Genomic DNA, 14,451 nt, shown 5'->3' with positions numbered 1-14,451 from the left:
ATAATAATGATAATAATAATAATAATAATAAATTTTATTTATACCCCGCCCTCCCCAGCCAAGGCCGGGCTCAGGACGGCTAACAAGCAATAGTAAAAAGAAGTTGAATGAATACAAACAAGATTAAAATACAACATTAAAATATCAAAACATTAAAATCTCCCCACCTGGGAGTCATAGCTGGACTCATAGCTGTCCGTGGAGGTGCAGGTCAAGTCTGTGTCCAGGGCAAAAAACAAAAAAAAAGGATGTACTTTTTCATAATGATAATAATAATAAATTTTATTTATACCCTGCCCTCCCCAGCCAAGGCCGGGCTCAGGACGGCTAACAAGCAATAATAAAAAGAAGTTGAATGAATACAACTTAAAAACAAGATTAAAATACAACATTGAAACATTAAAACCTCCCCACCTGGGAGTCATAGCTGGACTCATAGCTGTCCGTGGAGGTGCAGGTCAAGTCTGTGTCCAGGACGGCTGTCTACCAGCTCCATCTGGTACGCAGGGTGAGACCCTACCTGCCCTTAGTGTGTCTCGCCAGAGTGGTGCATGCTCTGGTTGTCTCCTGCTTGGACTACTGCAATGCTCTCCATGTGGGGCTACCTTTGAAGGTGACTCGGAAACTACAACTAATGCAGAATGCAGCAGCTAGACTGGTGACTGGGAGCAGCCACTGAGACCATATAACTCTGGTCTTGAAAGACCTACATTGGCTCCCAGTACGTTTCTGAGCACAATTCAAAGTGTTGGTGCTGACCTTTCAAGCCCTAAATGGCCTTGGTCCAGTAGACCTGAAGGAGAGTCTCCACCCCCATCTTTCCCACTGAGATCCAGCGCCGAGGGCCTTCTGGCAACTCTCTCCCTGTGAGAAGCCAAGGGAACCAGGCAGAGGGCCTTCTTGGTGGTGGCACCCGCCCTGTGGAACGCCCTCCCTTCAGATGTCAAATAGAAGAACAACTACCAGACATTTAGAAGACATCTGAAGGCAGCCCTGTTTAGGGAAGCTATTAATGTTTAATAGGTTATTGTATTTTAATATTCCATTGGAAGCCGCCCATAGTGGCTGGAGAAACCCAGCCAGATGGGCGGGGTATTATTATTATACAGCAACAGTGTTTTGTGTTGTGTAGGCTCCTATGATGTAAGTCACTGCCCCGCTTGCTAGCCTGCTCCCTAAAATATCACCGATTTGCTCATTTCTATATATAGGGTGCCTACATTCTGCATGGATTGGTTGCATGGCAACATGTGCAAATTATTATTATTATTATTATTATTATTATTATTAACAACAACAACAACAAAACAACAACTATTATTATTATTATTATTATTATTATTATTATTATTATTATTTATACCCCGCCCATCTGGCTGGGTTTCCCCAGCCACTCTGGGCGGCTTCCAACAGAATATTAAAATACAATAACCTATTAAACATTAAAAGCTTCCCTAAGGAGGGCTGCCTTCAGATGTCTTCTACAAGTCTGGTAGTTGCTCTTCTCTATGACATCTGGTGGGAGGGCGTTCCACAGGGCAGGCGCCACCACCGAGAAGTATGACTTTAGATCATAGCTGTTAAACTTCCCTTTTTTTGCAGGAAATTCCCTTATTCCAGCGCTGTTTCCCACTGCTTCCTGCTGCTATCCCGGATTGTTAGATATCCCGTAGACTGTCCCCGGGACAGGTGAGGCTGCTGATCCCTTATTTTCAAATCAGAAAGTTGACAGCTATGCTGAAGGTACCAGCGTTGTGAGGGAGAGAACCTTTTCCGCATCAACTTCTATAATGCCTCCTCTTTTTCGCCTTTTTAGCTAAGAGAAAAAAGCGAGGGAAAGGTGACCTGATAGGTGTTTGGGAGAGAAGTCCCAAACGCTGCAACCTTTCTTCACTCCCATCCCCTGGATCGTTTGGGTTGCACTTTTCTGAACCTTTTCCAACTGTTATGTCATCCTTTTTGAGGTGAGGCAACCTCATTCCTCTGCATGCAGTTTCTCTGCACCCCAGCAGTGTGTGTAGATAGAGAGATAAATATTTAGTTGCCAATTTAGGATACCACTTCATACATGTGCAGGAAGTCAGCGCGGTCCATGAAACCTCCTGCTCACAACTTTCTTAGCCTTTACGGTGCCAAAAAACTCTCTGCCTGCGTTTGCTGCAGCAGATTAACACGGCTACTCTTCTGCACAAATCATGGCGTCCCATCTTTCTATCTGTAGGGAATTTCCAGATTTACACTGGATAATTTCTTTTATTGCTGCACCAGGAAATTTGGACTTTTAACAGTTCCTCTATTAGTTTGTTTTTAACCCATCTAAAAGGAACTCACAGTAAAAAAACCGGTTTGCATCCTTCCCTGTGTTAACGGAAAATTCCGAGGGCTCCCTTGGACAAAACAAAGACACCAACCAGGATAACTTGGAGCAAAACAGCAGCCTGTAGGCTTGGCCTTTATTGAACTGATGCATCAGGGTGTTCCCCTCACTTGCAGGAGAGAGGAAAAGACCCAGAAAAATAGTGTGCCAGGTCTTATAAAAACTTTTGAAATTCCCCTCCTCTAGGTCAAGCCCACCCCCAGAAACATCATGCATACATTACAGAAAGGAGGGGTTGAGGGAGGAGTTGGTGGCAACCTGAGTATCTTGTCACCTGGCTGGTTCCTCCTTTCCCCCCTCCCCATGAGTCACTTCCAGGAGACAAAGGGGAGTTTGCAGTTTCCTGCCCCCAGAGGGAAGATCTGATCATTGTCCTTTGTTTCAGTCCATGCTGAATCCACTCCCATATGCAAGTTCTTTGTGATTTTGATTGTCTTCTGTCTGGGATAATCTGGGCAGGGCTCCTGCAGATGTGCTGGGATGTGCTGAGATGGTGGAGGGATTATGGCTGACCAGGAATAAGTCACCCCCCTTTGTTAGTTCTTGTCATATGGAGTAAAATAAAAATGGAACAGTGCAAATCCGATGTATGGTTGATTTTCTATGAATTTATAACAGAGATGTGGCGTATGTAGTGTGTGTGTGTGTGTGTGTGTGTGTGAAGTTTGTACAAGCAGAATGATTGGGGTGGGGGGGTTCCTGCTACACCTGCGTTCATAGAATCATAAAAGTTGAAAAGTACCCAAAGGATTATCTAGTTCAAGTCCCTGCAATATGGGCTGAGGATGGTGTTGTTGTAAACCTAGTAAAGGTAAAGGGACCCCTGACCGTTAGAGCTTCCGGGTCATGTGGCCAGCATGATTAAGCCGCTTCTGTACTTAATTGCAAACATGTAGAGCAGCACTTGGAATTCCCTTATCCGATGTAAAGTTGAATTTTGCCCCCCCCCTTCCCAACTTCACTGCATGTTGACACCTTTTAATTTTCTGCCTTCCTGAAGGAGGTACGTGTGGAAGTATCAGCTTTGCACATTATTACTGCCTCTCAACGCAGAAGCCACCGTGAGACATTATGGCCCCCAAATCATGTCTTACCAAATGGAATCATTTGCCCACCTTTGGGAAAACATCCTTAGGCATCACTCGCAAGATGTGGCCATCAATAGCTTACAGAATAAATACTGTTATGAGTTGTGGGTGCCAGATTCCCTTCAATTCGTGGGTCTTAGAATTTAATCCACGCTCGGAGTGTTAAAATTCAGGTGTTGGATTTAGCCAAGCGTTAAAAATACAGGCCAAACCGGTTTCCACCGTGTCCAGAAAATCAGTGAGCCCTTAACCAAAGACAAGGGGAATGCAGTGGACCGTTTTAAAAGGCGGAGACAGGGGCCCCACCCTGAACTTTGAGTTAGTTAGCAGAGTTCAGTTTAGGATTGCAGTTGTGGGTGATGTAGGCTGGAGGAAAATAGTTGAGGCCTGAAAGCGGTGGCAAGGTTGAGAGCGGGGGTCAGTGCACAATGTGAGCTGACTGTTTGAATCTGAGGCTGCAGCAATGGGAGAAACAGGACCCTCTTGGAGTGTGAATGCTGTGGACTCCTCCATCGTAGGCTCAGGCTGTATATATGTGTAAATAAACCATACATCATGAAGACACCACAGTCTCTGCAGTGCCTTGTTATCAAACACAAACCATGAGTAATCTCCTGGAATCTCTCACCATTCATAGATTAGGGTGGCACATAACAATAGACTTAGTTTAGCATTAGCCACTCGCCAGCACAAACTGGGAACCACAAATGCTGATGGACTCTAGCTGTCGTAAATGCAGGTTTTTGATTTTCGGAAATCACTTTGAGGTGGTTGTTTTTAACAATCGAGGGGTGTATAAACTTTTAGATGTGTTTAGCTTTCTGTATTTTATCTGTGTTGTAGGTTGTGTAAGCGTGTCTGAGAAAAAGTCAACACTAATAATAATAATAATAATAATTCTTATTCAACAATGCCTCAGCTGATGAGTTGCCGAGATCACGCTGCTCATGAGGGTGCTTAAAGTCTCTGGCTATTACTCAACCTGAATTTATAGGTATGTGCCTGAATCCCACCTGAAAATAGTGAATCTGGAAGCAGCCCTCTAGCAAACCTGTCTCCATTGTGTCTGTTTGTTGCCTTCTCTCTCATTTACAACAGAAAGCAGAGACCAAACAAGGAATGTCCTTTTTTATCTTTTTGTAGAGAAAATAAGATAGCCCTTTATCTTGTTATGGCTTTGCCAAGGGTGACAACAACGTCCTGTATTTACAGATTTAAACAGAGCGGCATCGCAGGCACACAAAGCAGGTCCAGCTGTTTTCAACACAGGCCAGTCCTTTTGTGGCAGCTCGTAAAGAGTGGAGGAGACCTAAAGTTCCACCGAAGAGACAGTTACATGGGCATCATCGTGGGTGAGAAGAGATGACCTCTAGGGGCCTCTGGCTGGCAAGAGTTTGCTACGTCTGCTACCTCTTCAGCAGGTCTATTCCTCACTCCCTCCTGAAAGTGTTCAAACAAACATCATTTCGAGGGGCAAACCTGCCCAGGTGTAAAGCGCGAGACCCCTGGGATTCCCCGATGACTCCCTCCCTCCATAGGGCGCTCTGGGTGGGCTTGGCTTAGTTCCGGTCCTGCTTCTGTTGCCTCAGCGCTTGCAGGAAGATATCTTTCACCTGCCCCACCGTCTCCTGGTACAGACGGAAGTCTTCCTCTTTGGTCTTCGCAGAGTCCTGCAAAGCCATCTTCAGGCTTTCGTTCTCGTCCATCTGGATCGCAAGCCTGCAAGGACAAAAATCGGTCATCAGACGTCGCAAAGAAGAAGAAGAAGAGTTTGGATTTGATATCCCGCCTTTCACTCCCCTTCAGGAGTCTCAAAGCGGCTAACATTCTCCTTTCTCTTCCTCCCCCAGGTGAGTGGGGCTGAGAGACTTCACAGAAGTGTGACTGGCCCAAGGTCACCCAGCAGCTGCATGTGGAGGAGCGGAGACGCGAACCCGGTTACCCAGATTACGTGACTACCGCTCTTAACCACTACACCACACTGGCTCTCAAAGAACTTACAAGCTGGGAATGCAAGGGAGCCTCTTCCAGGCATTTTTATTTACCACATTTTTTGCTCTATAAGACTCACTTTTTCCCTCCTAAAAAGTAAGGGGAAATGTGTGTGCGTCTTATGGAGCGAATGCAGGCTGCGCAGCTATGCCAGAAGCCAGAACAGCAAGAGGGATCGCTGCTTTCGCTGGAAACGATGCCTTATGAGGAACGGCTAAGGGAGCTGGGCATGTTTAGCCTGGAGAAGAGGAGGTTAAGGGGTGATATGATAGCCATGTTCAAATATATAAAAGGATGTCCTATAGAGGAGGGAGAAAGGTTGTTTTCTGCTGCTCCAGAGAAGCGGACACGGAGCAATGGATCCAAACTACAAGAAAGAAGATTCCACCTAAACTTTAGGAAGAACTTCCTGACAGTAAGAGCTGTTTGACAGTGGAATTTGCTGCCAAGGAGTGTGGTGGAGTCTCCTTCTTTGGAGGTCTTTAAGCAAAGGCTTGACAAACATATGTCAGGAGTGCTCTGATGGAGTTTCCTGCTTGGCAGGGGGTTGGACTCGATGGCCCTTGTGGTCTATTCCAACTCTATGATTCTATGATTCTATGACATTCAGAATATTTTTTTCCTTGTTTTCCTCCTCCAAAAACTAGGTGCGTCTTATGGTCTGGTGCGTCTTATAGACCGAAAAATACGGTCGAAAAATATGGTTTGTTATTTTATTTTTGAAATAGAAAACCAGTATGCAAAGCTATCTCTCTGGCCCCGTGATGCTGGAGATTACACACGGTTCTGGCAGATGAAGTTGATGGACTATATGGAACTTGCCGAACTGACCGGGAGACTCCGAGACCAGAGAGAATAGACGGTGGAAGAAGATTGGAAGAAGTTTAAGGAATATATTCAAAAAATATGTTAATATTTAAATCTTAGAATAGCCTTGGAAGTGGATTTAGGCTGTAGGGTTAGAAGTAGAAGATAGTGTATTTTAAAATAGTATTATTTGCGAGTGATAAAATGTGAAGATTTTTTATGGTTAAAGTAAGTGTGATAAAAAAAACATATATGTCAACTGATAAAGATGAGGTAAAATGAAAATCAGATAGGGGGGACTTGGGGAAGCCCACCCAACAATGTTTAGAAAAAAATAAGGATAAGACAAGAATGTGTTTGTATTGTTTGTTTTTTTCTGTTTGTGCTGTTTATTAGTGTTATAAAATGAATTTTAAAAATTGGGGAAAAAGAATAAGAAACTTCTCAGATTTCATTTATGTTAAAAGGAAGCTTCTAGCTGTCATGGCCAGAGGAGGTAGTTATAATGGTGCCATGAAGGTCTTTCCACCGAGAGCTCCATATTTAAGGCAGTAGCAGCAGCCACCGCCTCTGAATAACAACAGAATTCTTCAGCGCTATTGCGGCTGCATGTGCTCTCTTCGCAGCGCTACAGGGCTCTGGTACAAAGACCCGAAGGAACACATTTTGCTCTGGCTCAAAGCAAGAGGCACCAGGTGGAACTATCGATAGCATTCCCCAGGGTAATTAAAAAAATATTCCTAATACAGTGGACAATCGGGTTGTGAACGTGATCCGTGCAGGATGCATGTTCGCAACCCGCAGTGTTCGCAACTCGTGTCTGCGCACCTGCGGGTTGCTATTCGGTGTTTCTGCGCATGCGCAAAGCGTGATTTAGCGCTTCTGCGCATGTGCGGCCGCCGAAACCCAGAAGTAACCTGTTTATGGGTTTTGGCAGTCCGCAACCCAAAAAACTGCAACCTGAAGCGGCTGTAACCCGAGGTATGACTGTATCCTTTCCATCCTCCGCGGAGTTCAAGATGGCCTCCCTCGCCACCCCCATTTTATTCCCACGACGCTATCAGGTAGGCAAGGCTGAGAGGCGGCCAATGGCCTGCAATCACCTAGTGCAGTGTTTCCCAACCTTTTTTGGGCAAAGGCACACTTGTTTCATGAAAAAAATATCGAGGCACACCACCATTACAGCCCCGTGACGTCAGCGCGCAGCGTCACGCCGGGAGGGACGCACGAAAGTGTAAGTTTCAATTTTTTCCCCTCCCCCTTGCCTTGCGGGGGGGGGGGGGCGGGACAAGGGCTTTTCTTCCCACCCCCAGCATTTTAAAAAACCCCGGGACAGCGGAGGACTTCTCCGCTGTCCGGGGCAATCTTAAAATGCTGGTGGGCGGCATTTTAAAATCGCCCGGGACAGCGGAGGACTTCTCCGCTGTCCGGGGCGATTTAAAAGCCCCTGGGAAGGCAGGCAGGGGGGACAAAGATTTTCGCCCCCCGCCCGCCTTTAGAAGAGGTCCTGGACCTCTTCTGAAGGTGGGCGGGGGCGAAAGTCTTTGCTCCCCCCTGCCTGCCTTCCCGGGAGAGCGGAGAAAGGCAGCGCGTTTCTCCGCTGTCCCGGACGGCTTTTGAAGGCAGGCTTTTGAAAGCCGTCCGGGACAGCGGAGAAACGCAGGGCGCCATTCCCGTTGTCCCCCGACTTGGCTAGAAGGCTGGCGGGGGGGAGAAGCCTGCTCCTCCCCATCGCCAGCCCCGCAAACTCGGGAGACAGCGGGAGAGGCGCAGCGCGCCATTCCCGTTGTCCCCCGACTTGGCTGGAAGGCTGGCGGGGGGGAGAAGCCTGCTCCTCCCGTCGCCAGCACTGCAAACTCGGGGGACAGCGGGAGAGGCGCAGCGCGCCCTTCCCGCTGTCCCCCGACTTGGCTAGAAGGCTGGCGGGGGGGAGAAGCCTGCTCCTCCCCGTCGCCAGCCCCGCAAACTCGGGGGACAGCGGGAGAGGCGCAGCGCGCCATCCCGCTGTCTCCCGACATGGTTTGGAGGCTGGCGGAGGGCTTCCTCCTCCCCCAGCCCCGCAAGCTCCCAGAGCGATGCCAAAGCTGCGCGCAGCTTCGGCATGGCTCTGGGTCCCGTTCTGGGGGAGGGGGAAGCTCGGGCTTCCCCCGCCCCAGCCCCACGCCTGGTGGTGGGGGAATAATTTTTTTTTCCTTTATTCCCCCCCCCCCCGCCAATTTTTCCCGCGGCACACCAGGCAACGTCTCGCGGCACACTAGTGTGCCGCGGAACACCGGTTGGGAAACACTGACCTAGTGAGGCTCACGGCTGGAGATTTGAACCCAGGACTTCACATCCCTAGCCCAACTTTCTATCCACTCAGCCACATGGGCTTCTGAAGAGGAATGAGCACCGCCACGCTCCCCTTCTGAGCAGCAGAGGCTCTTGGCTGCGTCAATGAATGCTCTTGTGCAGGCACTTTGGGTCTCTTAAGGCCTTCAACTGCCCACTCATTGTAAGGGTTTCCTTCCAAAATTTCCTTTCCATCTTATTTATTGCGCTGATTTCCCACCTTTCTCTCCAAGGAGCTAAAGCAGGGTCAGCAAACTTTTTCAGCAGGGGGCCGGTCCACTGTCCCTCAGACCTTGTAGGGGGCCGGACTGTTATGTACTAAAGTTCTCACCCTGGGCCAGCAGGGGGATACTGTAGATAGTTATGCAAATAAGGGATCGAAAGTGACGTTCAGTGATTGGATAGTTTTAGAATATTGTTACAGTTACGTTGTACTGGAGCTCTATATAAACAGGCTGGCTGAACCCTTCAGTTCTGCTCTGTTTTGGCCTGTGAATAAACAAGAGCTGTTTGAAGAATCGCTGTGTCGTCTGATATGTTCACCCACAACTTAACACGGACTATATTTTCTTTTGGGGGGGGGGGGGAATGAACAAATTCCTATGCCCCACAAATAACCCAGAGATGGCAGGATTTAAATAAGCATTCACATTATCAGCATCAGAAAATGTTTAGAAGATAGTGAAATATGATGGTGTATTCACTTTTATTTTTATGTTTTTAGGTTTGATGTTATGTTATTAAGAACCTTGTCTGTTAAGAGATAGCAAAGTGGGTGAAAACAGAAACAAACCAGAGAAAGTCTTGGAGGGGAGGGAGGGAGGAATATATAGTAAATGTTAAGAATTTGAGATGTAGGTAATGAATGAAAAAGAAAATGAATTAATTTTTTTAAAAAAATGAGAGATGCATTTTAAATAAGAGCACACATTTTACTCATGTGAAAACACCAGGCAACCCTACAAATAACCCAGAGATGCATTTTAAATAAAAGCACACATTCTACTCGTGCAAAAATGCCAGGCAGGCCCCACAAATAACCCAGAGATGCATTTTAAATAAAAAGCACACATTCTACTCGTGCAAAAATGCCAGGCAGGCCCCACAAATAACCCAGAGATGCTGTCAGGGAACTGCCATCAGAGACCAGAGGAGAGGGAGGTCGCCCCAATGGTGCAGGGGAGGGGACCAGCAAGGAGAGAGAGAGAGCTTCCGCTGGGGAAAGCAATCAAGGGTACACCAGGAAGAAAGGAGAGGCTGAGAGCACTTCGGAGGGAGGGCTCCGAGACTCTTCAAGTGAGATCAGCGTGGAGAGCACCGGACCCCCGCTTGGCACGCCCACTCTGCGCAGAAGGCTTCCGCGCAGAGAATCTAGGCGGAGACTGGGCGTCAAGGAATTTTTATGTTGGAAGAAGTTTAGAAAACGCCCACTGGCGGATTCTGACAGCGACTGAAGCAGCCGCGCATAAGGGCTGCTCAGCCAGGGAAAGTTTCAACCACCCCCAAGCGGCTTGGAGCAGTTGGTGGTTTACACACAAGCAACCCCAATTCCCATTACAGATGCATTTTAAATAAAAGGACACACTCTACTCATTTAAAAACACGCTGATTCCCGGACCGTCCGGGGGCTGGATTGAGAAGGCGATTGGGCCGGATCCGGCCCTCGGGCCTTAGTTTGCCTACCCATGAGCTAAATGTTCTCTCTGCTTTCTTTCCTGCAACAACCCTGAGAGGTAGGCTAGGCTGAAAGATGCAGTGATTGGCTCAACGTCACCCGGTGGTTATAAGTGTGAGCTTTCTCAAAGTGGTTAAGCATCCTACCTTGTGGATAGTTCTTCTATTTGGGACTCCAGGGGCACCTCCGAACGTTGCGCTGATGGAGGTCCACTCCTGTCACCCACGTTCCAGTCCAGCCTGGTGCTGTTGTGTGGCTGAGCTGTAGATGCGGGGCCTGTCGCTAAAGGAGAACACAGAATTTCCCCTGTGTTTTAGAACCAACCAAGTCTCCACGTTCGTCATGGCCAAACACAAATGCAGCAGCGTGGTATTACAACATGCCATATACAGTACCTCCACATGTGGTGGGAGTGCCCCCAAATCCAACTAATCTGGACAACAGTCATAGGAGAAATATGTAATATAACTAAGCAAGTATTAGAAATAACCCCAGAATTGGCCCTACTAAACATCTTCCAGGACAATAATGCCCATTTACTCCACAAAGAACTCATAACCCACCTACATTCAGCAGCCAGAAACACCATAACCAGACACTGGAGAGACATGTCAGGAGTAAGCATGGACCAATGGTACCAAATAGTATGGGAAACCGCCTTACTAGAAAAATTAACCAATAAACTGAAACTGGTAAAGGTAAAGGGACCCCTGACCATTAGGTCCAGTCGTGGCTGACTCTGGGGTTGCGGCGCTCATCTCGCTTTACTGGCCAAGGGAGCCGGCGTACAGCTTCCAGGTCATGTGGCCAGCATCACTAAGCCACTTCTGGCGAACCAGAGCAGTGCACGGAAACGCCGTTTACCTTCCCGCTGGAGTGGTAGCTATTTATCTACTTGCACTTTGACATGCTTTTGAACTGCAAGGATGGAAGGAGCAGGGACTGAGCAACGGGAGCTCACCCCGCCGAGGGGATTCGATCTGCCGACCTTTTGATCGGCAAGCCCTAGGCTCTGTGGTTTAACCCACAGCGCCACCCGCGTGCCTTAGTTTGCCTACCCATGCTCTAATCTATGACATTACCTGCTTTGTTCTTAGAGGGGTTTTTTGGGGCGCCAGAATTCTTCCCCGACTCCGTTTTCAGGTGTTCAAACTGCTGCTCTAGAGCGATGCACCTGCGCTGCTGCTCCTGGAGCTTCTTCTCTGCTTCCCAGACCTTGGTGGTGCTGTCGTCCACCCTGGCATTCAAAGCAGAAGGAACCATAGAATCAATGAATATCAGAGCTGCAAGGGACAGCCCAAGGTCATCTAGACCAACCCACCGCCACGCAGGAATCGCACCTAAAGAGTCCTTGACAGGTGCCATGCAACCTTTGTTTATAAACCTCCGAGGAAGTGGAAGTCTGCCACCTTCTGATTCGGCGCAGATTTTACTATATTAATAATAATAATAATAATAAAAATAAAATTTATTTATACCCCGCCCTCCCCGGCCAGAGCCGGGCTCAGGGCGGCTAACACCAGTAAAATTACAGTAAAATCATAATAGGTAAAAAAAACAATTTAAAATACAGGTTAAAATGCAATTTAAAATGCAGCCTCATTTTAAAAGTAGCCCATAGATCAAAACCATAAGGGGAGGGAAACATAAGGGTCAGACTGAGTCCAAACCAAAGGCCAGGCGGAACAGCTCTGTCTTGCAGGCCCTGCGGAAAGATGTCAAGTCAACGCAGGTCTCTTGTCACAGAGCATTCCACCAAGTCGGGGCCAGTACTGAAAAGGCCCTGGCCCTAGTTGAGACCAATCTAACCACCTTGTGGCTTGGGACCTCCAAAATGTTGTCATTTGTGGACCTTAAGGTCCTCCACGGGGCATACCAGGAGAGGTGGTACTGTAATTACGTGGGTCCTAGGCCGCATAGGGCTTTATTTTTTTTATTATTTTTTTTAATAATATTTATTAGGCATTTCCAATTATAACAATATCAAAAACAAAACATCCCAATTTAGAGTATTATTTTCCATATCATCTTTCCAGGACTTCCCCTCCCCTCCCCCTCTTGCATTCCAATTCTTACAAATAAGTTCAGCAATTTCTTATCCCAGATTTTAAACTTAGTGTCATTATCCCAATTTAAAAATATTAGCCCACCTCCTAAAATCGACTTAGTCCCTTCCACGCGTTCTCCCCTTTAATATACATAATAGATTAAAATATAATAAAATAAAATGTAGTTTTACACCCTTTGGATTCCAAATTTCCCTCCCCCTTTCCCCGGTTGCGTCCCCAATATTTCTCGAATCTGATGTCTTCCTGTAGCTCCCACATTTTTTTTTAAAACCATAGTCCTTTACCAGTCATTTTTAATTTTGTATATCCAATCTTGGAAGGAGTCTATCTCAAAAGGGCCCATTTTTCCCATCCAGACTTTTTTATACTTGGGAGTGAAAACTCCAGTTTTACTTCTTTATACTTTTTCTGGATGTTCCAAATGTTCCCGCTTCCAGCTTTATCCAGTTGTCGATTGTTCTTGTTGTTCTTGTTGATCTGTCTCTTTCCCCCCCCTCCTTTTCTTTTCCTATTTTCCTGCACAGATGTTCCAATTCAAAAAGTCTCTAAATTCCTCTGCAAAGGCTCTGTTATTCAGGAACCAAACATGATGCCAAATCCCTTCCATTCTTCGGTAGATAAGTCCATTGTCTGCTTTACATGTGTAAGCCTCTGTAGCCAAAATAGTGTTCCATTTCTGCAGTTTCCCAGGAGATAAAGAGTTCTGTTCAAATTCAGTGCTGACAACTTGTAATATCCCTCAGCTCCTCTAGGTGAATTGCAATAACTCAGTTCCCTTCCAGATCACAACCAGCAATCATAGTAACTTAGTATTCCTTGTTTTAAACATTCTAAATCCAAATTATAACAAATGTAACCGGTAAAGTCCTTGCAACAAAGTTCTTTTTTGTTCTTCTGCTTTGACAGCTCTTTGACAGCTGTCAAAACCTCTCCTTGTCTTCTCCGGGCGCTCTAGCTAAAACGCTCCCAGGTTCCGTGGGGGGGTTGCTTTTTAATTCACTTCCACTATTCTCCTCCAGCTCAGTCTTATAATTTTCCATCGCGAAATTTAATAACTTTTTCAAAATAGGGTTGCACTCGATCTTAGATGTTAAGTCCTTTGCTTTAACTCCTCTACAACAGGGGGGGGGCTGACTTCCTTTTTACGCCCTCCCCGCTCGTTCCAAATTTTTTATAAATTTTGTCCTTTTTAATCCAAGTTCCAATTACTCACGGGTTATACTTTAAGTCCGAATTTCCAATGGAAGAAGTCAGCGCTCTCCGTCGAATGGCATGCGGCTTCGCTCGGCAGGGGAAGCGGAGTACTCAAAGCACCACCCCCCCGTCACCCGTTCCGTAGCCTTTAAAAAGGCTCCTTCGCGGGTCGAGGGGGGGCTTAAAAGGTGCCAGCCGAGTCACCATGTCCATGGGTTTCAGCGCCCATGGTTTTTGAGGGTCCCCGCGTCGCCGGCACGGGAGGACCCAACCCCTGCCGAGCCGGCTCCCTCCGGAGCTCGGAGGGAGTCCGCCATTCGGCGATGGCGCCAACCCGGAAGTCGGCCGCATAGGGCTTTAAAGGTCAAAACCAGCACCTTAAACCTGACCCTGTACACCACCAGGAGCCAGTGCAGTTGGTAAAGCACTGGATGAACGTGATCCTGCGGCGAGGACCCCGTAAGAAGTCTTGCCACGGCATTCTGCACCTACTGGAGTTTCTGGGTCAGCTTCAAGGGCAGCCCTGCGTAGAGCGAGTTACAGTAGTCAAGCCTGGAGGTGACCATCGCATGGATCACTGTGGCCAGATTCGGGAGAGAAAGGTATTATTTATTTATTTATTTATTTATTTGTCATTCAGACATCTCAATGCAACATACAACCAGAGCCAGGGCTTTTTCAGCTGTAGCTCCAATCTGGTGGAACGCTCTGTCACAAGAGACTAGGGCCCTGCGGGACTTGACATCTTTCCGCAGGGCCTGCAAAACAGAGCTGTTCCACCAGGCCTTTGGCCAGGGCACAGCCTGACTCCCTCCTTTGGCAATCCTCACAGAATGTCTAGCTCAATGGTTGCCATGAATTTGATTGGAATTAATTTTATAATACAATGATTTTAGAATGTTTTATTGTTTTACTGTT

General features: G+C 47.2%; 1 protein-coding gene across 1 annotated transcript in view; it reads right to left on the bottom strand.

Moving 5' to 3' along the window:
• Window positions 1-4,587: 4,587 nt before the first annotated feature.
• The window catches only part of CCDC13 (coiled-coil domain containing 13), a 38,906-nt gene continuing 29,042 nt past the window's right edge, over window positions 4,588-14,451 (bottom strand). The window contains exons 14-17 of the mRNA XM_077936645.1: window positions 11,353-11,507; window positions 10,417-10,552; window positions 5,079-5,184; window positions 4,588-4,905 (exon numbers count right to left, since the gene is read on the bottom strand). Coding sequence (XP_077792771.1) covers window positions 4,798-4,905; window positions 5,079-5,184; window positions 10,417-10,552; window positions 11,353-11,507 — 505 coding nt within the window. The 3' untranslated portion in view covers window positions 4,588-4,797. The remainder of the gene's footprint in view (window positions 4,906-5,078; window positions 5,185-10,416; window positions 10,553-11,352; window positions 11,508-14,451) is intronic.

Source organism: Podarcis muralis, chromosome 12 (assembly GCF_964188315.1).
Source record: "Podarcis muralis chromosome 12, rPodMur119.hap1.1, whole genome shotgun sequence".
In the NCBI taxonomy this organism is placed as follows: Eukaryota; Metazoa; Chordata; class Lepidosauria; order Squamata; family Lacertidae; genus Podarcis; species Podarcis muralis.
The sequence above is the reverse complement of the archived record's forward strand: the minus strand, read 5'-3'. Positions and strand labels throughout refer to the sequence as shown.